The 26186-nt window shown below is 39.6% G+C and overlaps 1 protein-coding gene and 1 long non-coding RNA gene across 4 annotated transcripts in view; one reads left to right on the forward strand and one right to left on the reverse strand.

Annotated features, from left to right (window-relative positions):
- The first annotated feature begins 123 nt into the window (after positions 1-123).
- LOC101750545 overlaps positions 124-26186 on the forward strand; it is a 30779-nt gene continuing 4716 nt past the window's right edge. The window contains exons 1-6 of one of the 3 annotated variants that reach the window (XR_005840135.2): positions 124-14299; positions 15523-21224; positions 21658-21738; positions 22840-22895; positions 25017-25243; positions 25929-25981. This is a non-coding gene — a long non-coding RNA (uncharacterized LOC101750545). Of the gene's footprint in view, positions 14300-15522; positions 21225-21657; positions 21739-22839; positions 25244-25928; positions 25982-26186 lie in introns of all 3 variants that reach the window. The other 2 variants (XR_005840136.2, XR_005840134.2) reach the window with 2 other exon arrangements.
- IFT81 (intraflagellar transport 81) overlaps positions 23385-26186 on the reverse strand; it is a 44895-nt gene continuing 42093 nt past the window's right edge. Inside the window, exon 19 of the mRNA XM_046901132.1 lies at positions 23385-24029. Coding sequence (XP_046757088.1) covers positions 23971-24029 — 59 coding nt within the window. The 3' untranslated portion in view covers positions 23385-23970. The remainder of the gene's footprint in view (positions 24030-26186) is intronic.

Below are 26186 nucleotides of genomic sequence, written 5' to 3' on the forward strand. Positions count from 1 at the left end.
GGCATGTGGACGCCGCTGATTGGCCGACCCAGAGGAGGGGGCGGAACAGAGCGGGGCCACGCCCCACGGCGCTGAGGCGCGGTCCTGCGCAGCGCGGTCGCCCGCCCTCGGCTGAGGGGTGGAGGAGGAGGAGGCGGAGGGTGATGCAGGCCTCGTGTGGCCGGTCGAGCGCTTCCGCTCCGCCGTGGGAGAGGCCTGCAGGTGGGGTGGCCGCTTTCCCGCCCCCCTGGCCCGGAGTGAACCGCTGTGGCCGCCCTCTGTCCCGGCTTCAACCCGCGCAGAGTGGCAGAGGGAAGCGGGGCTGCCCCGGCTGAGGGGAGCGCGCTCGGTGACAGGAATGCGAGCCTGGAGCGCGCGTGTGGGGCTGCCCGGCTCTGTCGTGACAGGAACCTCACATAAACGGCCAAACAGTGAGGGTAGGGCTACCGCCACCTCAGTCGTGACAGGAACCTCACGTAAACGGCCAGCGAGGGCTGGGCTGCCGCCACCTCAGTCGTGACAAAAAACAGGCAAAGGGTGAGTTGAGGGGCTGTACTGTGAGGACAGGAGCCTCACCCCGCCACGGATCCGCCAGGGGCGAGGATAGGAAGCGCGGCTACGTGCCTCCCTGCCGGCACCAGAGGGGTTCGTTCCCCAGAGGTCCCGCTGGGCTGTGCGGGGCCTGTGCTGGCACAGCCGTGTCTTTCACACGACTTCCCCAATTCCCGCTGCGCCGCACGCTGCCCCTGCCAGCATAACAGTGACACGCACACTCAGCCCTGGCTTGCACGGTGATAACGCGAGGAGGTATGAACTGCACAGTGTGATTTCAGCAGTGTGCGTGGTGTGAGATAGCAGCTTCCCTCAGCGCAGCATCTCCGTAAGTGGCAGAGACTCAAAAACAGACACAGAATGCTGAAAACAGACTGATTTAGCCATCCTACCCCTTAATTCACAGAGACTTCAATGAATGCAGTATGAGCTGTTAGATCAGCACCGTCTGACATCAGTGACACCAGCAATGTCACCAGCAATAGCAAACAGTACAGAGCACAGTATAAATTCCCTTAAAAGCACTTGGTTTCAACCAGCTCTTATGCATGTGCAAATACAAGAGCTGATCTGTTCATGTGTGCTGGCTTACATAAATGCAGATCCTACATACAAGCTGCACATCCATCGCTGCTAAAAACCACCCACAGTATCACACTGTGAGAAACTGATCTGGAAGGAAAATATCTTAATCTTACCTCTGTACTGGCAAAGGAAGTGAGGAGAGGGGACAGCGATATAAAATATGGCATCCTAGGTGCTGTGTTGCCCTGCATCCTTTCTAGCAAAAGTGCAGCTGCCCCAGAAGAGATTCCTGTGTAATTAGCCAGTGTCCAGGTAAGGGCTTCTTGACAGCATGTCTGCGCTTCACGGGACAGTCCTGAACAAAAAATCATGAGTTAGATCTGATGACCCAGTTTAGGTACGAGAATTAGTTACTCCATGCCCATATTAATTTTATCCTTTATTATTAGACAGGTTAGTCTGTGTGCCCAAATGTTACTTGAATACAGTTACGTTGCTTCTCGGATCACTGCATCACACTGCACACATGTAGATATGCTCTAACTGTAACAAAAAAAAAAAAAACAAACCCCAAAACTGTCATGTTTCATAGTTATTTCCTTCTGTTATGTACTCTGTATGTCATTATTGGTTTCCTTTTTGAGCTTGTTTCCAAAAAGGCTTACAGAAAAGTATTTAGGCATACCAGAACCATGGCATGTGCAATTAGAGGTTGGCAGTGTATAAAAAAAAAGTAGTCCGACTGGTTAACAGGCAGAAATGTTGCTAGGAAGGTAGAGTTTGCATTCTACCTAATCTTGGTGAACTCTTGGCATTCTCTAGGATTCACTAGTTCTGCTACAGCTTGACAGCTCCACTTTCCTTGTTTCTCTCTTATCCATTGAAAACAGAAGATTTAATTCTTCCCATTCTTTTGTATCTTGTGAACATAGACTCAAATAATTTGGAAAAAACTTTGAAGTATAGTCCTGTCACTGAATGCTGTTACAGCTCAGTGAACACTGGGAGAAGAATGGCTGAACTGAGGACTGCTCTACAGGTGTTTCTCCTCCAGAGCAGAATTTCCTTTACAATCACTTTCCTGTGCAAAACTGACGCATCGGAATCAGTACCTGATCATTTTGGCATCATTTCTTATAATAGGAACTTAGGTTTGTGAATTGAAAAGTGTAATTTCCCATCATTATCCAGGGATTCATAAAGTTTCCTAAGCAATTTGTCTTGTCTCTTAAAAAAGATGGTTATCCTGACCCAAATCAAAATGAAGGCAACTCAGCTCTGCCTACGCTGTGCAACCCCATGAAAGCTTCCAGACTGGTATTCCAGCAGGTGCACATAGCTTTACATTCTGCATCTCTAAGGAGAAAGGAAACTGATTTATTTTGCTGCTATGAAGTAAAGTTGCAGTTTGTTTGTAGAGTGTTACCTTGGAAAGAAGCACAACAAAATGGACTAGCTTTAGCCTTGATGAAATTCCATTCACATAATGGAAGTATACCATTCATGAATTTGGCCTGCTGTCTTTTTTTCACTGTAATATATTAGAAGAAGAAGCCAACACATCAGGCAGCAGCATTAAAACTGTTCCTGTAATGCTTACTAATTGAAGTAAATGGGAATTTGGCCTGAGAGAGGACTGCAGGATGCCTTCCTTCAAACTGCAGTAACATTAACTCATCCACACTGCTGCAAAGCAGACTCACTGTAGAGTTACTGGTCGTCACATGGATTGTCTCTCGCTGTACACAAAATGTCTGGTTTGTAGCTCAAGTTTCAAAGAAGATGAACATTTTTTACTGGAGCTAAACGTAGCATGGAAGGGCACTACACAAAATGGCGCTCAGTTGTGGCAATACACTGAGTGCGACCATGAGGAGCAGTACCCCTCCTATTTCAGGCCTGGATCTCCTTCAGTGAGCACAGACAAGGTTATACTGCTTAACTGTGCCAAATTACGTGATGATTTTTGCAGACTGGCAAAATGCCTGATGAGACTTCGGTTGGGACCACCAAACTCACTGCGCTCATTACCTCAGCTGATTTCAAATACACATCGTTACGAGTGAAAAATGGGGGCACTCGTTCTTCCTCCTACGGTACTATTTTAGTCCTCTTAAATTGTGGCTATTAAAATGTTTCAGCCATTTTAAATTACTAAAACATATTAAAATGCTGCAAAAATGCTGCATCAAAGTGGAAAGGTTTAAAAACTGCAGTTCTGTGATAGGATAATGCAGTTTAAATATAGTAACTGGTTTGTTTTTTTTTTTTTCCCAGTCAGCTTGCTCTTTGATTTCATGGCATTATGTCTAGGGATTTTTTCCCCTCTCTCTCTTTAAGAAGCTTATAGCTTAAACAGCAAAATGCAAAAAATACTGGGATGAAACAGTTACAGAAACCCAGTAGAAAAATCAGTGATTAAACATGAGCTCGAATGTTGGTAATTAAGATAATCTGAATTCATTCTTTATCAGTTTTTCTTCTTAGGAAATATATGTTCCCGTACCAGCAGCAGGTAGAATTTGTCTACCACAGAGGCTGAGAGACCGTGCATACAAAGGATAGTGTTGCTGCTGGGAGATTTCTAGAACTGGATCACTGTTCCTGCACAGAACAGCTGCTCACTGCCTTGGTAGTGCAAAAGAGATGGTGAGCCAGATTCTGGTCTCAGTGACAATAAGAGATGGCAGTTTGGCTTGGTAGATTTCTTCTCTTATTTCTTTGTCCTATTGATAGTTATTTATTTTATCACTGAAGACTCCATTAGAGTATTTGCCACAATCATCTCCATTTCCCTGTTTGGAAAAATCTTTCTCTCTATCCCAATACTGACGTCAATAGGGGATCTAGAAGTATGGGAGAGAGCAACGTTTTTTATCAGAACCAAGATCCATCATGCATATCTGAAAAAATAGTTTTATCCATATTTGATGGCCAAGTCATTTCTCTTAAAGGGAAATCAGCTTCACTGCTATCTTAAAAATGCACAACAGCTTTAGAAACAAAGCACTGGTCGGTGCCCACGAGATTTGAATTATGTTCTCATCCTGACCTGAATTTTCCATCTAATTAAGGTCTAATTCTAATTAATTTGGTAGCTAGCTGCCATTTTTTTTTTCCTTTGTAAATATCCCTTGTGAGCTTCTGGATCTCAGTTTTACTATCTGTAGAAGTGGCTAGGGATCCTGCCAAGCTTGTAAGGATGTGCAGGGTCAGCCACAGTACTGATGAAATGATAGAGTTTGTTGTTAGGAAGATGTTACAAAATTGACCTGTACTTTATGTCTGTAACGAGTTGATGGCTAACTGTTGTGGTCATGCTGCATATTGTCTGTAGGCAATAAAAGTTGCATTATTTTGCTATAGAGCTCAGGCCACACTTCCAGAGCAGAGAGGTTGCTTTGGTTTTGAAGCCAGCAGTCAGCAGTCTCTGGCATTCAGGAGAACAGTGCCTCAAGTTGGACACACAAATGTACCACACAGTTCCATTTCTCAGAGTATTAATACTTAAGTCAGTTACTTTGGATGATTTTCTTTTTGTGATTCTTGAATCACAAAAATGAATTCTGGCATTCAGAGCTTACCTTGCACTCTGTTGAACACGTAGTGCACACTGTCTCTATACTAACCAGGTACAAGAGAGTTAGTCTCGTGCTCAGCAGGCTCATGACAAGTCCTAGAAACTACCAGCTACAAGGTAGGGCAGTAATTACTGTGGATTAATAGTGCCATTGTATCCGTCTCTAAGGGCACTATAAATTCAAATTCCTTTCCTGCTTCATAGATATTTATGGAGACAGAACCAGTCTTGTACACTGAAAGGAAAAAGAGAATGGGAATTACTCATCCACAGTTTTTTTGTACGGTCCTCCTTGTGATAGGAAGCATGAAGGAAAGAAGGATGTCTGAAAAGTACAGAGTTAACACTTCTCATATGTTCCTATCAGTATGTTCATAACGATGCTTATATTAGTCTGTGAGCAGCAGCAACAACCAGAACATCGCTCACTGATGCCAGTGTTTTGTCTTTCCACTTTCTATTTACTCCAACTTTGTCTAATAAGAGTCTTATGTTGAAGTGACCTGAATTACTTATTTTTAAAATGTTATTTTTTTGCATTTCTTGACCATATCAGAAACTATAATCAAGGTGGTATAAACAATATATATTGTTGTTGTTTTGTAGTACTGTACCATGAAGATTTTCCCCATGCAATGCATAGCTATCTTATATTTTCTGAATCATAGTTATTCCTATGGCTTTTCAAAATTGAAAGGATGACATCCTTATGCTCTCCATGTAGGTGAGTAGCAATAATGTGAGACTGGAAAGCTCTACGTAGTCATGGAGATTACCTGATTTTCAGCCATTGTTTCAGACAAATGGCACACGACTTATTTAGACTTGTGACATTTTCTGATATGACACAAGCTGAAGCACCTGTGTTTTGTGTTGAAGATTTAATCCAAACTCATTAAAAGTTACTACTAAGATACCAAAGTAACACACTTTAGTTTTCATTCTTCTATACTGTCAAAGAAGCTCTTTTATTAGTTACACGATAACTTTAAATTTTATGTTGATCTTTTTTGTCTCCTATAACATAAGGCAAAATCAGAGATTGAAACGAAATGATCTGTTTGGATTACCAGTTAAATTCTTCCAGGCTGAACCATCAGAAATCTGCGTGACCCAAAACAGTGGTGAGCTTTGTTTTTAAAAAGGCACTGTTTCTGTGGTAGGAGTAATGGATGCAATTGCATTGCATCTGTCACTTTTCCCTACCTTTGTTAAGGTCTTTGCATCAGCTTCCTGAGGTGGGAAGAAAAGAGAAGCTGTAGAACTGCCTTCATTTTCTGTTACTGTGACTAACCAAATCTGAATACATATTGCTTTAGTGGAATTACAGCTGCGTTGATTTTTCATCTTATTTCTGCTATTCAGTACAATCTATGTAGGTATTTCACAAAAATGGTATGTTGTGGAAGGGGCAATTCATTAATCTCTCAGAACTCAAGGTTTCCAATATATCAGATCTGTTTTTCTCTGTTTATTATGCATAGATCTCTTCTGTGTTTGTCAATGGTGTTGTATGCAAATTCAAATTATCCTGACCTACAATAGTTGTTTTATTGAAAGGTTCCAGCTTTCTAAAAGATTGTTTGACTCTTGGGTGGTTTTTGTGTTTTTTTTTCCCCAGCTCAGTTAGAAAAAGAAAACCTCTCCTGAGTCATATTTTAAAAATAGTGTTAAGCTCTAAAGCTGCTTCTGCTCCTCTGTCACAAAGCATTATTGAAAAGATATTCATTTCTGCCTCCTACAATTGCTCAGACAGAGAGCTTCACAGATTCTTTTCCACTCATGTTGCAACTATGCTGGCAGCATTCTTGTTCCTAGAAGTGTGTTACAACGATCTTCCTGATATGAACAGGTTGGGCTTTTTTTTTTTGAGAACCACGCTATCAAGCTCATAATTTAACATCAATAACATTATCAAACATTATTTTTTATCATCAATAATCATGCTGATACTATTATCTTAGTAATTGCTTTCATTTGAACACTGTAATCAAGGATCTCAGGCATTTCAGAGACCACCATGAAAATTGCATTACAAAATATCCCTGAGAGAACAGTAAATATTATCATCCCCATTTCACAGAAGCACGAGCTGAGGTTCAAAGTCACAAAATCTATGGCAGAACTAGAAATAGAAATAGTCTCCTGGCTCTCAGTCCTGTTCTTTCTCCAGTCACCTAAATAGTTTCTAGTATAACTTTGTAAGACATTTAACACATCATTTCCAGAAATGTCATCCTCTTCGTTAGGGAAAGCTAAAATACATATATTTAAAAGTGATAAAGGAGAACACCTCATTTTCAGATGAGATTGCTGAAATAATTCTAGCTGTTTTATGGACAATGCCATCCAAGTTTTGTGAGTTAATCCTGACCCTAAGTACACCTAAAATAGATATCTGCCTCCAGCTAATCAACAGGCTTATGAAGATTGCCTAAATAATTTATGTATAACCAACTAGTGGAAACTAGATCTTCTGTGATTTCCCTAGATACATATTCTGCATGTATCATGTATATCCGTGCCTATTTCTGATATTCATTTGAAATTCAGTTGGGACATTTCAGAACACTAGTACTCCAGCTGCACAGCTCTAAGAAAAAGCCATGTGGAGACATAATACAGTGTCTTTGAACCAGGCAAAATAATATTTTAAATCCAAGAGCACTGTAGATGAAAATCCCATTTTTTTTTTTGTTACTGGACATTAACCCACAGTTATATTTCTACCTCTGCCACTGGCCTACTTGGATAAGCATTTTGTTTCTGAGTGCCCTATTTGTACAATAAAAATAATGACATTTAGCTGCTGCATCCATAGATAATATGGTAATAAGCAAACAGATAAATGTGAGGTATGAGAGGATGATTAAATGAAATTAAAAGTTAAATAATCCAGTTTCCTTGTTTACAGCACAGAAAATGTGAAAAACATACAGTATGTTGTCTTCAATGGAGTAGTAAAACAAAACTTGGATTAAAACTTGCTTCACTGTGGAGAAAATAGATGTTCTTTTCCAGACTCTGTAAACAGAAAGCAAAACCATTAGAGACATTGTCCTACCTTGTTCTGACTGCACATTCAAGAATCATCACATCCACAGCTGAAATGGAAGGTACAGTACAAACTGGCTATCTAGAGTTCATAATTTATAACTTTTATAAAGAATGCATAATTGGAAAATATATTCTGTCTGATATGTTCTTGGATATTAATTGCTAAAAGACTTGCTCGTGTCTGCTCCCCTGTGCCAGGAATGCTTTGGACTGTTAACTGTACTTGTTGAGACTAGCTGCAAAATTAGGGCCAGGCTGTAGCTTCAATCATCCATGCAGAAAGTGGAGGGGGAGGATAAGGTACTCCAGGAATAATGCAGGTGTGGCAGAACTTCTGGAGCAGTCACTGAAGGAACAGAGCAAGCCTTGCTGCTGTCCCACCTTGGCTCACCTGTACCGGTTGGTGCTGCTTTCAGCTGGGGAGTTTATGGCAGTGCCAAACTAGAACAATGCTTCTGTAGCTCTTTATATCCGTGCAAAAGGAGTGTGAATCACTGTTGTTACAAATCATGTTGTTTTTACACGCACCTCTACCCCCTCCCCCTACTACTTTTATCAATCCAATAATGCCTGGCTGTTTTCATAGCTAAGTCAATATGTTCTTTATATTTCTGTATTCTCTTATAGCACTGGATCTCTGCACAGCTGAAATTCCTTCAGGCCTAAGCCTTGGGGCAATATGTTCAGTTCACGTACCGCTTCCTAGCGTGAATTTGATTACCTTTCACATCTAAGAGTTTTCACATTTGAAACATGCCAGAAAAGACCAAGAAAAAAGACAAATAAGAATTGCACTAAAAATGGTAAAGAAGTGAATAGTTTCTGTATTGTATTTATGGAGGATCTGTTTATGACAGCTGTAGGAAGAGATCAGCAGGTCTGCTAATTGATATTTGCTGTACAAGAACTCAGGGAAATCCTGCCCTGTTAAAACCTGTGGCTACTCAGCATCCCTAAGAAAACATGGAGTCATGGTTAGCTCTGAAGAGGTCAGGTAGTTGGACTTCATGATCTTTTAAGTTCCTTTCTGACCAAACTTTTCCATTCCATTCTGTCCCACTCCCATTTTACTATATCATGTTGTCTACATGAACCTTTTAAACTTTAGACTACTATAACCTTCACGTGTCTGTAATCTCTCAGGCTGAATAAATGTCAAATGGTACATTCTGTCCCACTTGTCACAAGTGCTCTTGTATGTCCACCCTGGATCCATATCAAATTAGTATTGATGAGGGTTTCCAGTCTTTATTGAAATACAGTATAAGGTGGATGTATAGAAACTACCAGTGTGAAAACAGGGCTCAAATGCTTCCTTTTGGAAGCAGCTACGTAATTTTGGACGGTCATTCACTTATTTCAGAGATATTTAAGATAGGTTTGACATTTTTATTAGTAAAGGTTTATATTCTTCGAGGTACAAACCAGCCATTCTGGCTTTCACAAGTTTAACTATACACACAACTGAGGTAAAACTTGCAACTGATATACTTCTAAAAACTTCTGGAAAAACTGTACTGTACATAGAAATGCCACAGTCTTATAGGTCATACCAGACCAAAAAGTAAATGACATATAACAGTGTAGATAAGAATCTCCCTTTTCTGAAGGTATGATGTTTCCCATTTAGCTCTGGACATTATTGGCCTTCCACCTGCCACTGGGTCAGAATGATGAGCATTTGTTGGCTTGCAAGGCAGTATCATTTCAGAAGAAATTCCACTTGGAATGGAGAAAGCAAACATTTTTGTCGGGCATATATTCAATTACTTATATGAGCACTGCTTGAGGAAAGAAGACAAGCACTTAAAAGAAAATGGTTTTCAACAGAGATTTTCAACAAACCATTCAGCTTTAACTCGACTCACACAGAAACAGCAAATAAATGAGGCCAAGATACATGTCATACTGAGTCTGAATTAGCTGGAAGGTTTGGAAATAATTAAGAGCAAAACTGTTAATGCTCCATTTAAATAGCTGCTGCCTATCTGTCCAGTATGAAAGCCCAATCTGTTGTGTTCAATCAGCTTTCAGCTGCTACTTGCCAGCAGCCTAATTCCCCAGTCTTGTCTCTGTGCTGTGCTTGTGCATTCCACTACCTGCTAAGTTAAACCCTGCTGTCCTGGTTCAGCATGGAGATTGCTAGTTCTATGGAAACTATCCACAGTGGTTCAGACCTGTAAACTGCGCTGAGTATTCATACAAACGGACTGATTTCAGTGGAGCCCCACATGGGTGACAAGAGAAGTTGGCAGCTACGTACATGATCAGCACTGTGTTCAGCCCTACCAGTCTGTGTGCGTTTATGCAGTTTTGACAAGCTGTTGATCTGCAATAGTTCCACATTAGGTCCTCTTTTTTTAAGTGAGCAAATTGACAGTGCAGAGGGAGTTGTTCACCAAAGCCACTATTAACTATTAGCACACATCAGTTGGTAATATATCTCAGTTTTCCTAAATCTCTTTGTATTTGATGATCAATATACTGACTAATTGTACTGATATTGCATAAGGATTCAATAATCAACAACTAGACTGCTTATATGCTTAGTGTGTGCTAGGTTCTGTGCAAATTGTGGATCAGTTCTAAGAAAGTCTCTGTTTAGGTTTGGTAGTTATGAAGCTCTATGGGTAGTGCTAGAAATATATTGTCATGAAATGTGCTTCAGGTCGAGAGGCTTTCTGAGCCTCATATCTGTACTAGTAGCTTTTTTCCTCAGAAATATGTATTAAAAATGGCAAAGTTCATTGCACAGTCATTTGCAAGGAACTAAAGAGTAATTCATTGACCTTTGCAGATTAGGTAATGCATATTGTCATAAGGAAGTGATATTTGAGTAACAAACAGCAAATGTACACAATAATCCTTCATTGACCTCTCAATGGAGGCAATCAGGATTTCCTGATACTAACGTGTTCGGTGTCCTTGGCATCTTTAATATAAGTTTGCTGTGGTCTGAGTGCACATTAGTTCTCTAACCATGTCAGAGGATGCTTAGTACATTGCCTGCCTTTAGTTTTTGAAAGAGTACATATGCTGGAAGGAAGGAAGAAGGAATGGGTGTGCATACGGAATACTGAAGGTTGTGTGCTCTGCTCTCAGATTTCACAGTTCCTGAATCTCCGTGCCTCAGTTTTCACTAAATTAAATGAAACTGAAGTGTCTGCATAATACAATGTGAAACTTCCACTTACAGTGCTTTGAGATCATGAAGAACAACAGAGCAACAAAGAGCAGTGTTCTGCTGCTGTTGGAGAATATCTGTATTACAGAAAGAGGACATGAGTGAAAATGAATCTTTTAATCAGTAGTATAATTCAGAATTTGAATGCAATAAAAGTTAAATATGGTGCTTTTGCTTCTATAATAACTTAATAACTCAAAGGATTCTTCAAAAATTGTCCAGGAAAAAAATATGGGAAACTTTTTGATTCCTTCTGGAGAACTAAATAATCTGTTCAAGTGCAAATGAATATGCCACATTCTTATGTATGTGTTTTGCAAGAAGGTGAATTAGTGTTTCTCCTTCTTCACTCTTTCTTCTGTTTTCCTAATTCTACACGAGGATTCTGTTCAGATTCACATCTTGGTCTTTCTTTATGTGGATTGTTGGCCACACTCCTACTAAAGAAATGTTTTAAAACCACTTCTTTTATTTGGAAATTCTTGGTACAGCATTATACATTTTTTTCTTTTTAAAATTAAGTCAGTGAAAGAGAAAGCTTTTCCTGTTCATCACTCTTAATGCTTGAGCTCAGAACTGTCTGGCAGATGAAGCAGAATAAATAAATAAAGAGATTGGAGCAACCCAGACCCCATGGACATGAGAATCGCTTTACCTCAGGACACTGAGATAATTTATCTGGGTGGCTTAGAAAAAGTGCTAGATAAGACTGAAGTATGGAGAGGCTGAGCAAGTCCAGGCTCAGCCTTTGGATTATCAAGAAACAATTGATTCCAGCAACTGGCATCTGAATATGTTCATGTTGTAGGTTCTGACGTGGAACCGGGAAAGTATATTCGTAAGGCAAAAAATATAACAGAGATAAATGCAGTTCTATATATAATATGTACGTTTTATGTATCCAACATCTTTGCCAAAATATGAATAATTTGCAAGCGCACCGAAGTTAGAAAATGCCAGAGTAAAGGCTGCCTTTCCATGTATATGCCCCAACGTAATCCTTAATTACGTGATTCTGGGCTTCCTTTTCTAACCCAAGATTTTCTAGTTTCAGCAAGTGTTTGAAGTGTTTTGTAGTCTTAATATTTTCTCTTGTAAATAAAGACTTCAGGGATGTATTTCCCCAGGTTTTCAAAAAGGCATTTGAAAGTCACAATATTCCATCCCACTCACATCCTCATGGGTCATCACATTGTAATCTGTCATCATAGAAGTCTTTGGGGCAGCTGTAACTGATGGTGTGATGGTGAAGTTTGTGCAGTGATGCACAAACGGTCCTCTGACGAGTGGCAGACAGAAGGACTGTAAGGTAAAGGAGCACCTGAGCAGAGTTTTAAATAAGTTATTTATTATTATTGCTCTCTCTCCTCTTCTATTTGTTAATGGCCTCTATTGTGCAACCTATAACAATCTTGCCTAGATAGGAGTCACGTGAACTTCACTGACCTGATTCTGTGCTGCCTTGTACTATATGCATGGTCATTTCTACTCAAGCAAACTAAATTTAAAATGCTGGTTTCTAATTTGCTAATATTTACAAACCACTTTGTTTATGCAGCTGTGATGGATAGCACGGAATACATGCAAACAGCATGCAAACCCAGGGTGCATCCAGAGAGGGTTATACTTTGAAGTGATTTTTTCACCACAGTTACAAATCAGAGTAGTCACAGTGACAGCACAGAAGTTGGAACCAGTTTGCTGAATCATTATTCCTTACCTGCTTCTTTCTGTTGTGAATTGAAGAATTTTAGTCAGAAGTGGTAATGTGCAAAATTTCATCAAAATTGTTTGTTTCCTAAAATCTGTTTGTGTGCGCAAGCATTATGTATTTCTGTGTGCAACAGGAATGCTCCCAAACTAATATTTACCCTCCTGCACTGAAAAGGCTGGACAACCACGGGACCTAAATTGTCACAGAAGTAGAGCTTTCAGGATTCAGGAACCTTGACTCGGTAAAAGATGCCCTGCCCATGGAGAGTCAGACAAAGCATGAGAGAGTTAAGTACTTGCACTATGTTATTTTTTAGTTTATTAATTAAGGACAGGATTATGCACCTGGTACTGAAGCAGCAAATTGGAAGTTCTCTCTAAGACCTGGAAACATCAACGGGCTCGCTTCCATAAATAATACTGGAAGTTAAACAGTGGTTTCACAGTGTCTAGATCATAGTATAAATAAGAAAGCAGAAAAATCCAGGAAATCCTTAGTTAACAAATGTTTTGTTTTAAAAACGATATGCTTTTCTTGAGCTCTGAGAACCAGCTTCTCAGTAGACAATAACTTGCTCAGGGTGTTTGGACACAGTGGAAGCACAGTTCATTCTCAGGCTTTTCAGGGTTAGCCCAAAAGCTCACAGACCTGGCAAAAAGTAAGAAACCTAAAAAATTCTCTGTTAACAAGCGACCAAGCTTGTATCAAAAACTATAAAATGCCACATGCTGATACCAACTATTACTACATTTGGCAGCTTTAGGAGATTGGATTAGTGTGGTATTTTGAATTGAATAATCCCAAAGGATGTTCTAGGCATGCTGGGCCAAATTCAGCCAGGTCGTAACCATATCAATCTGAGTGTATCTGCACCCACAACAATTTGGTCCTTTTTTTTTTTTTCCTGTGACCAAAATGCAGCGCTGAGGTATAAATTGAGGTCTTAGTGAAATTATCGCCATAATTTTAAAAGCTAGTTATTTCAGCTAAAAACAGCTACTATTTCAGATAACGGAGTTTCTGCTGTTTTCATTGTTGGCTTCTAGAGTAAAGTGAGTTGCTCTGAAGCAAAAGGGAGGTAAATGGGAGCAACTTTGAGAAAGTTTTTTTCACTTAGAGAGTATGCTGATAGTGCTGGTTCTACGTCTCTGTTATCCTCAGTCCACCCCATTCTAAATTCAGGTCCCGTTTAGGTCACAAGCTTTCCCATTCTGTCCAAAGCATCGTCTCTGTCTGGTATTTATGACATAGTCCAGTGGACTGAATGACCTGTGAGCGGGCCAAGTGCCAGAGGAAAACATGCTCAGGCTGGAGGCAGCCAAAAAACAGCTGGACAGTGGCTGGGAAGCTATGAGGGCTTTGTCCTGTTTTTGTTTGTTTGTTTCTTTTTGTATCTATGTGAATTTTGAAAACCAGAAACTCTAGTCAGGAAAATTTGGCTATGTGCAGGTTTGTATATTCTGGTCAGCTCGTTCCATAGGATGTTAACATATGATATGACTTGTTTACTATTTTATTCTCTCCATGGGGAAAGAAAAAAAAAAAAAAAGTGTTGGCTTGATGTTCAGTGCTTAGGTTTATTATTTCTATGTTTGCATTACCTGCACATGAGTAACGGCGTCTTGCTTTTGACTGAAAGGTAACCCTGGCTCCCAAGCAAGTTCGGGAAGCCCGGTGCTTGTACAGCGCTGACATAAACGCATGGCAGGTAACCATTCCATATCAAAGGGAAGGATTTTCCTTATCCTGTCTCAGAGCAGTAGCGAGGCATTTCAGCAGCCATTACAATAATTTCTGTATCTCGGGCGGCTCAGAGTTGCTGTAGCAACCTTTTGCTAGATAGGAATTTGGCTGGTGAAGCCCCACAGGAATCTGCTCCCACTCTTGACTAACCTCTCACATCACCCGTCTCAACTGCCAGGGAGAAACTCCAGCTGTGAGTCAGGCAGGGTGAGGGACCTCTTTCCACAGGTTCCTCACACGCCCTTCCCCTAATTACCAGGATCAGATGCTTTTTGGCAATTTTCCATGGACACAGAGCTCAGCCTGAACCCAATTTGTAAAATGGCCATAGTAAATTTTGTGTCCTCAAACAAGCCCTTATTCATGCCCTTGCAGATACAGAAACTGAACATGCAAAAGCAGGGAGTGCAGTTTCAGAGACCAGTGTGGGAAGTTTGACTGGGAGGCAACAGTAGTCCTGGTGACACAAAAGAAGTATTGTAAAGTCACTGAGGGGATCAGGCAGATGGGAACAGACTTGAGTAGGAAGCAATACAGACAAGGTCCCCAAAGCCTGTTACTTAGATTTGGATAAAAAATGAAGTGTGAAGTTGGTCAGAGCATGAGGGGATGCATCACTGCTAAACCAATTCCTTCAAAAGTGTGAAGAAGTAATGAAAGACAGTTTTTTGGCCTTCCAAGCTGCTACGTGGTTCAGAGTAATATTTGGGAGATTTTATTTATAGATAATATTGCCCAATGGTTGCTTACAGGGAGTAGACAGTAATGTCAGACTTTTGGTAGTTTATTTCTAATTCTGCAGGTGATTGGCTTTGTCGAATCACAGGACCCTATAAGTAATGCCTATAGAACAGCAAGTAGCATGATAATTAAAACAAGACTTGGACATAGGACACAGTTCAACAAGGCACCTTCTCATCCCCAACGTCTGGTACTTCTGCCAAAAGCTGCAGCTGTGCTCCTACCTTACGTCCCTTCATGCTGCTTTCAGTCCCTTTATTTTCCACCATTTTATGGGTACAGGCAGTTGGAAGTTGCTTAGCAAAAACAAGAAAAAAAAAAAGAAGGCAGTGTTCAATATTCAGGCCCACAAACAATTTTACCAGTGCATCTGACAGACATGTTAGTCACACTGAACTGAATGCTTAATGAGGCAGCCTGATTTCTTTTGTTGGTGTTACTTTACAGGTGAGCAGCTCTGTGACGTGCCTTGCAATTCTGCTGCATGAGAGCCAGTGCCCATGCGACCGAGGGACAGCACAGCTGCACAGAGGCAGACACAGCGGGCAGGAGAGGGGAACCAACTGCAGTGCCGTGAGCCCAGTTTGTGAGATTTCAGATAGCCAGCTAGAGCCATGTCTTGGAAGGGCCCAGTCAAGCAGGCACGTTCAGAGCACAGCTGTCAGATAACACTGGGTCTTCCTAGGACTGTATGCTGCCTTCTGTTGTAACTGTTGGAGGAGGAGGAGGTGGCATAAATATTGTTTTCCCTTTATATAATATGATTATTGCTTTAGAATCAGTACACATAGGGCCAGCTCTTTCCCCGGCTCCCAGTTCCTGCTCCCAGGCCTGCTTCAATAACTCCTTAACAGCCTATGGTGACTAAAATACAGTCATGGAGCAGGTACCAAAATCAGTGGTGGTTTCAGTTAATATGCTGAGCTGGAGAACTAGATGGCTGAGAAGCTAGTTGCATTCATTTTTGCCAACTGTGTTGCAGGACAGCTACTTGCTATTCCTGGCAAGCAGACAGCTAGGGAACTTTAAGATTACCCAACAGAGATGACCAAAGCTAGACCGGAAGCACTCTGAGACTTAGAGGTGTACCAGCTCGATGAAGTAGACTATGCATCTATCAGGTAAATAAGTTAATATCTTAATGCAAGATTCAACTATGGCAGAGATTCATTTAAGTTGTCCAGACAGGTCAGTAAATACAACAAGCTGTTAAAAAATAGTTACATTTTGATTTGTGCATGTAATGATTTTTTTTTTCACTTCAAAATGAATTCCAGAAGAATACAAATACAGTTCAGTACAATCTAAAACACTTTCTAATTCTGCAAAAGAAAAGAAAAAAAGAGCACTACTGACAGGTCTCTTGGGCTGCAGGCAGATATTAGGCCTCAGAAAGTGGGCCCATGTATGGTTATAGTCACTTAATGTGTCACTGATTGGCAGTAGGAAGGGCGAGTGGGCTGACTGATCTCTGTGCAATGGACTGTTGCCCTAGTTAGACTTATTCTAAATACTCAACATTATGGGGCATTTCATGTAATCAGGTTTACAGCCTTAGCTCTGTTTCAGGAGTGGGGGCTAAGTTTTTAGTGTATATTTTTAAAAAGAGCATCCCGTTCTTACGAATCTATTCCCAGCTAAAGCACACAAGCTCTGGAAAGGTCAGAGAGAGGCATCTCTAGCTTTGATAAATAAACAAATCTCTTCTCTGTGGCTGGGATGTTGTATTAATAGCAGTAGATTTGGTTTCGCATTGTGGAGCTCCTCCTGTTTCATTGCTATTGAAGATAAGAGAACACAAAATGTTCTGTCACTCTCCCCATGAGAAAACAAGCCAACCGGCAGAGACTATTATGTTTTAAGATATCACCGAGGCAAAGACTTGGAGAAAGCAAACACTCAGGTTTATATTCAGTAACTACTGGATACCATAGCTGGCACATCAGTGACTCAACATTATTTAATGTCTTACACGAAAGAGTTTTGCAAGACAAAATCACTGTAGTAGAAATAACCTGAAAATAGGGGTTGAGCCTTGGGCAGATGGAAGTGTGAATTTTACACTTTCACTTGTTTCTTAGCAATTCAGTTGCAGCAATAAGCAGCAGCTCTTTTCTGCTTCTTAACCTATTCACCACTCTGATGCAATCTGTTTCGCTTTAGTTTGCAATCTGCAGTTATTCAGACCTTCATGACAGCATACTCGGACTGCAAAACTTTCTCCAAAAGACTTACTGTGAAATTCTAATTTGACAGTAAGTGTGTGTAAAATAAATTAGCTGAGCTGTACCTTATGGCTTCTCTACACACATTATTTATGAATAATCAATTCTAAAATTCCTCATGTGGAATGCTTTAGTTTGGAATGTGCACTTCTGAGTGCCAGGCAGATTTAGCTTATGGTGGTAGATGAGAAGCATGATGGGAAGGAATGTAGAATTTATCCTCAATTAGCTATCATACATGGCACATCCAATTCCCACCCAGCAGCCTACTACGTTAGCTAATACATGTTTAAAGCATACCTCTTGTCCTTAGTGCCATCTTTTCTCCAGACCAGGCACCAGTCCAGACAGGAGACAGCCTTCTTTTCTGCAAATAAGCATCTTCTGTTGGAGCGCAGATTGCTAGATATAAGTAAAAATAAACACCAACGGAATCAGATAATTCTCCGAGCGGTTGTTTTCCTTGTCCTTGAAATGTCACCAGTTCCAGATTTATTTCCTTCCCTGATGCTCAGGTAGAGAATCTGTTCGGAGGGAGTTCTTCCTGCAGGCAGTAGGCATTTTGTGAAGCTACACCTCTACACAGGAGACATAAACCAGCCAAATGACTCAACTGAAAAAAAAAAAAAAAAAAAAAAAAAGAGAAAGAGTTATATGCAGTGAGATCTTTTCCTTGTGGGATATTTATACTGCAAGAAAACAAATATTGGTGAAGGCAAAGACACACAAATCACTGAAATTGTCCTCTCCCCAGTGCCAGTGTGAGCTGTCTAGAATTTAATTTTCACAAGTGCAGCCTGCTTGGGCCCTGAGCTTCCTGTCCCCTTTTTTTTGTCTTTCATGGGAAGAAGAGAGTCTCAGCGTGAGCTCAGATGTTACATACATGTCAGTGTTTATACGGGAATGTCACTTCCCATCTGCAATACTCGTTGCGTTTTACAAGAAAAATGATTACTCATTTCTTCTAGATCAGTACATATGCGGGTTACTCTAACAAAATGCCTAAGAAATTCTGGGCAGAGGCAATGGATTCAGACAGCTACAGATGACTTTAAAATGATTATAAATCATTTTAGAGAAAGTAGCAGGTTTTATAGTTTGGAGGAAAAAAATGTTAATTGTTCCATATTGTGGCTTCCTTGCCATTAGAGAACAAACCTGAATTTAATTCTGCCATCACAGGAATTTTGGCTGAGTTAAATGCGAGAAAGGATTTCAATTCTGAGCATGAAATTTCTTTTTACCATCATTTTGGATACAACATATGCCACAGAAATGAGGAAAAAAAAACCCTGCTGTTAGTGTGAGGGCCTTCTGATCCTTCTGAAGGATCCTATGCATCTCAGATTTAATACAGATAGGTTTTGAAAGGTGTGAGTTTTAGTTGTACCTGGTATCAATCAGGCTTTATTATTCAAGGAGATCTAATGGTCATCAGAGCTGTGCTGTTAATCAGATAATCCAAATCAAAGTCAAATTGTTGCACTTAACATTTTAAATTTAATTACATCATAAGCAACTGGATTTGAAATATCTGTTTTTGCTTTCATATATGTTGTTAAGAAAATGTAAAGCCATATGTAACTCACTACATTTCCATACTGACCATTGGAAAAGAAATGCTAGAAACACAGTGTACTGATCTGAGTTATTCCAAGAATATCATGTTCTTAGAATGGCTTGGGTTGGAAGGGACCCCAAGGATCATCAAATAAAGGTATTGGATGTATTATTAGACATAGTATTATTAGAATACCTTTCTTAAAAGGTATTAGACATCAAATACTAAATATGTGAGAATACAGACATTTATTATTTTATAACTCCAGTATTGATCCAGTTGTTAGTCTTTCTAAAAATTGAATTATGCAAATAGAATTCTTGCAGCTTAACTTTTATGTACTGATTTTGACAGTTCAAGACTGGTATTACGGACTTCAATCTATTTGAACAGCACCTGCAAGCTGTGGGGGCAGCAAACAGACCCCCATTATGTATGCAATAATATAATTGTTCTGCTTGACGAGGTCATAAAGTGATTTCTGATTCCAGATTCACAGGTGAAGACAATTCCAAGAAGACAGATACTCAACATCATCATTTTAGTATTGCATGTTTTCTTAAAATTTCTTTTTTCTTTCAAGAATGAAAGCAGTTCTCTGAGTTGCAGCTGGAGAATGAGGGCAGCTGAGGCCACTCCAAATCTCAGGAGATCAACAGTGTTACAGCTGATGATCTAATTATGGATTATTTGGGTCAGACTCTGTTCTCCTAGGTGTGACTTGGTTGACTTAAAAAAGGTTAATTCATTCATTTTGTAGGGGTTATCGCATAAATGAATTATAATTGTTATCCTGTTACTCATTATAGAAGTCTAATATTTCCTATAAACAGATGTTCTGATTTTATAACATCTTTTATAAATAATTAAACATATCTTAAAGACATTACGTGAATTGTCAGCAATTATGTTGTTGTTACATTCGTATTAGTTACGTCTATTTTGAATAAAGCTCAGGAGGAAAGCATTTACTCAGAAAAATGCTGTTAATGAATGCTTCCTTTGCACTTTGCATCTATTGATTTTGCAAAGGTGTGTATGAAAAAGAGGCTGTTGTAGTGCGTATCATTCACTCGGTCATACCTGAAGCTGACCATATAACTGATACACGATGAAGCAGGGTTTGTTATGTATTGAAAAATTATGTCACTAGAGAGACTGAAATATATTGTCTAATTGAATTACAGAGTTAACTCATAACTGCATTAATATGCTTTGAAATTTTCCACAGCTTCTTGCATATCTGTCTTCAGACTATCTTGAAGTAATCACTGAATTACATCAAGGACAACAGAAACTGCCATCACAGTGCAGTCCTACATTTTCTTTGGCAGTGAAGGCAGTTTGGGAAGCTCCAGACCCCCCCACTTGCTCCCAGTTCCTTGCCTGCTGCTCTCCACCTCTTCAGCTGTGCTCTTGCAGCTATTTGTGGCTATAAGCTGAGTAACTGAGTTAATAATCATCTTTTACCATGAGACTGGTACAGCCTGACCGTGCAGACCCACAGATAATGCTAGCAGAATGGGAGAAATGTTTTCACAATAATTACAAACTGAATTAGATAAAAGTACTACACAGAAGGGCAGTCCCACCTCTTTCAGGCTACCAGTTGTTTTCTTCCTAACTATTCAGTAACGTGTAACGTTCCTGTCTAATCTATCAAGAATATACAAACATAACTTTTAAAGTCATCTGGAACAGAATTCTGCTGAATACAAAGCTTTCTATTTGGGCAGGATGGGGTCTCTTTACTGTCGTTTTGTTCCATGGGCACAGTGGATGGCAGTGAGGGTGCTCTGCCTGTGACATAGCTTCTCTCATGTTCTTTAACTAATCCCACTCATCTTAATGGAGACCTTTCTCATTCAGTGACAACACCTGAAGTAATAATTAATCTTTAAAAAAATATACCAACGGATGAGCCTGCATATAATATCTTACAGGTACCTTTGTGGACTTGTGTTTCCATGATGAGAGGCTGCAAACAACCTTTGAAAAAAGGGTTTCAGATGGGTTAGTTCTCCAGAACTCTTTTTTTTTCATGCTGGAAAATAACATCTTGTCAATGGAACATGCCTTCTGATGTCTCTGCTTCTGACATACAGGCTGGGAGATACTACTGCTGGCTCTGTCTCACGGCAGTGTGTGTGTGTGCATGGAGTGCATGTGTGTCCAGTTCTTCTTTTGAAACAGCATTTTGTGAAGTTTGGTTTACTGTATGCCTTGTAGAGGCTAATTATGTAATATTATTTTCTAAGTAATACTTTCCTTAAACAACCAAGTTCTCACTACTGCTTTATTGGAGGAGTCCTGTTTTTGAAGTTCTGCCCTAAGCTGCGCCCTGTCTTTACAATGCACTGCAGGTAAAGAAGCTCTCTCTGATATTTGTTGACCTTCTTTTAGTTTCCAGGTGCCAATTATTGCTGGATTCAATTTCCTGGAAACTTACATTCTCAGTGTATTCAGGGAGCAACGACAGTATGTGCAGTGAGAGGGCAGGCTTAATCCATGCTTACTTACTATGTACTTTATCTCTGTCCAATAGTCACCCTCAACTTAATTAGCTAATGTTGTGTTTGGTTATTCAATATTTATGCATCACTGAAACAATAACATTGCAACCCACTCTATTTGTTGAATGCCTTTCATAAAAACCCTGTGTACCCATATGGATTGTTTCAAAGATAAATTGCACCAGCACTGTGTATTTGCAGGTAAAGTTTGGCTCTGATGCAGCTGCTGTATAAAAGAAATATGCCCTTATTATTAAACTCCAGTATCCACTCCTTTCCTTAGAGAACATAATGCTGCACTGAGCCTGCTGTGAAGAGTTCATCTGATTCAAATGGAATGACACAGTAACAAGCTGAATGTCTAGTAAGTAAGGAGAACATTTCCATCAAAGCTATTTGGGTTGTTTTGTTTGTTTGAAGCATTTTTTTTCCCCAGAAAGTGTAAGTTTTATTTTGGAAGCGTTACCTTTGCTTTTAATTTTTCCTTTTGTGAAAACTATCATTTTTCAGATCTCTTCAAGAAACGATGTGAACGTTCAATTCTTTTGTGTTGTTGATACTGAATATTTTTCATGGGGAAAACACGTTTCTATTCCCCTGTAGTTTACACTTGTATCAACAAAAGTTCAGTTTTTAAAGTCAAATTTATCAGAATAAATAGGATCTATCACCATTGACTGGGTTATCCATTAACTGGGGTGACCCTGGATTTGGTCTCACATATAAAAGCAAAATTTAGTGCTCCAGTGCTAAATCCACTGCCTGTGTATTGAGAAGATCTAATTCCAACTGGTTCCAGCACAGTGGTACACTGAGGAGTACCCCAAACAAGAAGGAGCAGCAGCTTTGACCACAGCTGGCCAGAGCAATGAACCAGGTGCACAAACTCTCTGGTCCCTTACTATGTTTTAAGGCAGGCAGCTTTTCTCATGTGCTTTCACTCTCACGTCTCTTTACATTTTTGATTGCAACACTGAATATTAAATATCTCTTAATTTCCTTTAAACGTTTAAGGAAAGTTTCCTGTTTTTTCTGCTCTAGTTGTATGATTAATGTTTCAGCTAAAGTACAAAGTAGAGACTTGTAAGAGGCTGAAAATGTTAACTGGACACACACAGATAAGTTGCCCTAAATGATGTCTACTGCTTTATTATAAAGAGATGTAATCTTTGTTGTATGCACACACACTTTGTTTCTCCTTAGGACTGCTTCTCCTGATATTTCTCTCAGTGATTGGAAAAAGACCTCTGGGCAACAAAAAAATCTCACATTCAGTCTGATTGACTCCATTAGCATAGCAAAGGGAGCTGCAATACTTCTTATGTTTCCATGTTAAAATTTAATTAAAAACTCCTTCAGAAAAATGACTTCACGTTTGTATCATATTTGTTTATCTGTGACTCTTTTGACCTTTTCTTTATACATTGCAAATGTGCTGATCTTTTATCTCTGAATTACTTTTTAGGGAATGGCAGAGACCAGATGAGGATACTGAAAGCTGGGACACTGACTACTGTGCTGGTAAACATCAGCCCAGGATGAAGTTTGGGCTGTCTGAACTGCAATGGTCAGGGCAAAACTGAGGATACTCTCAGACAGTACCCGGTGGGGGACCCTGGGTGTACCCTTAGGCCAAAGCCCAGGGAAGGCCCAAGCATTCAATTTCATTATGCACCATAGTTTGTTCATCTAGAAAGTAACAAAAATAGCAGCAACTTGTTTATCTGCCTGTGTGGCCAACACATTTTACTAAGGGTTGTTTGTAAATTATTTTGAGATTCTCATGAAAATTGCTGCACCAAATAGCTTACTTTAACTTGGTTTGTGCATATGCTTATATATACAGTCATACATACATGTTCATTCCCAGGATCGATTCACAGTTGCTTCCCGTCAGCTGTCCACAGTTACTGTATATGACAATGCCATGAAATCAGGAACTGCATATTCTAGAGTTAACACTTTAGCCATCAAGCATACTGACTGTAAAATACAACTAGAAGTATCGAATTTGGAGCACAATCAAACGTATTTAAACAATATACTCTTAAGCAGTATACTTACATCTGCATTTGCATATACCACTTATATCAAATAGACCACATTGGCACGTCTGGATGTAGTTTCTGTATCATCCTTTGCATTTGTGCATTAGATACCACAAGACAAAGATATTATTTAAGACAGTAAATATGATTATACAGGATAAATGACAAGAATACTGTACTCTGTCAATTCTGTTTCTATTCACAGCAGTGAAGCTGCATTATAATCACAACAAACTAATTTCATTTTGTTAGACTGCAGTATGCCTGTAATAGACAGTAGTACAAATGAATTAAAATATATTGATTATAAAGAGTATTAAATGCAAACTATTTAAAACACAATTGATTAGATATAATGAAACTTTGCAGACACAATTGCAGAGCTGGCAAACCTAAACCCAAAGAAAACCATCCCCCCACTCTAGAAGTGCAGAGGACCTGGCTCCTAACCTTGGATTTAAACTTGAAGCTTGACAAACAATATATCTCCTGCAATCCAGACAGGTGGCGGTCCCATCGCAGCGCATTCGCCAGCATTACCACTCTCCTCATTTAGACTTTACATCAAGTCTGTGTGAGCCCTGGCTTGAAATCAGATTCTTGATGTCTATAAGCAAAGACAAAGGCTAAAGCTTATTTATTAACACTAGTTATAAAGAAAGAAAGGCATTACATAAAGGACCACTGTTCGTTTGGATTGCACAATGTTTTACAGGGACATGTGATACACTGGAGGACTATTTATATGTGTGTTTGAATGTAACTGTGGATTACCTAAAACAGTTCTTATCCTCAACAGATTGACACTGCTAACAAGGTACAGAAAAACAATTTTACAATAGCAGAAGGTAACAACACTGTTTTGTTTGTGGGTACACAAAAGGACCGAAGAGTATAATTTTACTCTCTTAGACCAAATGAAGTCCTAAATTGGAAAAGCAGCTCCATCCAAGGTCGTCTCTGTTGCTTCCAAAAATATCTTGAAACAAACGCAAGAGGGGCACTTTGTTGGGTGTTATCTCGACATATATAGTTTCAATCAAATTCTTCAAGAAGTGTCAGAATAAAAGTCGAACATTTGTTTGACGCTGCCGAGGCCCTGCGAAGTGAATCCCTTCAAAGGCTGGAAATAACTTTGATAGCAGAATTAAGAATTATAGGTTGCTGGTTTTTTTTTTTTTTTCTGCTTTAAAAAAAAAAAAAAGCCATATATATTTGGGATGGAATTGTAAACACTTTTTAGAAAGTTCATAAAATGATTGTATAATTCTTTCCGCTGCACGAGGCGAAGTGTTACAAGGTTGTGTTAATGATCTCAGGAAAATATTTATAGTGCTTTTTCCAGCATAAGAGTTCTCTCTTCCCCTCTCATTACATTTTATGATCAACCTTCACTTCACTCAATTACTTCAACAAGCAGGAAAGAACCTTCTGTATCCACAGATTTTAAAGTGATGCATTTCACATAGAAATGTTTGAAGTGCAGCATGGTAAATGCAAAACACGGAAGGAATAGCAAGCAGTAATGACCCATTGTGAAGTACAGCACGCTCCAGCTCCTTGCCATAAGAATTCAGATTGTGTTTGCTTTCAGGTCTAGTTTTCAGCTGTGGAAGTTATTTTCCTTAAGGAGATCTGAGATGGTGATGTCACTACCCATGAAATAACAAATGCCCAATTTTCCTTACTGGCCTCTGAACATGAAGCACATGTCCCAGCGTTCCCTGACTAACTCCTGCAGATACCTGAGCGGTCTCATCAGCCTACACGGAATGAGAATGAAGCAGAGAAATCCTTCAGGACAAAGGATGCAGTATAAATGTAAAGTATCAGTGGAACAGGTTGTCTGTGGGTGACTTTCAGTGTGCTGATCCAGTTCTGTTTTCTTTTAAATATGCTCTAAAAACACGGCAAGCTTCAAAGCATGGAATAAGGGAGGTGGGTACAGCATTTTATAAATACTCTAAAAAATTCCAAGTTTCTGAATGTTGCAGTCCACGGGATGCTGCCTAGGAGAAACACAGCATTAAGATGGTGGTTGAGATGCAAATGCAACATTTTCACATGGTGGATAATTTTTAGATCTTCAACTTTTAGGGTTCCAAATTAAAAAAATCACTTTATGCCTTTGGTAATTTGTCCTTAATGGCTCTGAGATTGATGTGCTGACTCCAGAGAAATGCCCAAACTTTAGCTTATTTGCCAGAAGGTAACAGCGTCAGCCACATGAAGTGTCTCCTGCGCGTTGTACAAACCTTAAAGTTTTGACTGATATTTCAAGAAACAGTAATCCATTTATAAAATTGCATTCAAATATTTAATTGCAGAAAACCTTAAATCAAGATTTTTCTCAGTATAAAACAGTTGTAAAATTTATCATGAGGATATTATGAGATTTAAGTCCTCTGTTAGTTCCCTTAGGTGGTTATTCTTTGTATAAGATGGATGCCTTTATACTTTTCTTGTTGCCTCCTAAGTGCCAGGCATATTTTCTATTCCACTCCAGGGGAAAGAAGCAGGAATAAGGAGAACAAGGAAGAAGCAGAATAAAGAAAATCGGTAAGATCCCATTTTCCATGCTCCTATCAACTTCACTTTTTCTGGTATTAGCAAAACGTGCTGCATTTGGCTTTATCCTGTTTCAGAAGTTGACCTAATTAATCACTTACTGCAACAAAATTTAGAAGCTGAAAAATGAAGTATAATTCTGTAATGACAGAGAGGACTGAAGCAGTGCAATAGGCGTTGGCTTTTGTAGAACCAC

This window comes from Gallus gallus, chromosome 15 (genome assembly GCF_016699485.2).
Source record: "Gallus gallus isolate bGalGal1 chromosome 15, bGalGal1.mat.broiler.GRCg7b, whole genome shotgun sequence".
Classification (NCBI taxonomy): domain Eukaryota; kingdom Metazoa; phylum Chordata; class Aves; order Galliformes; family Phasianidae; genus Gallus; species Gallus gallus.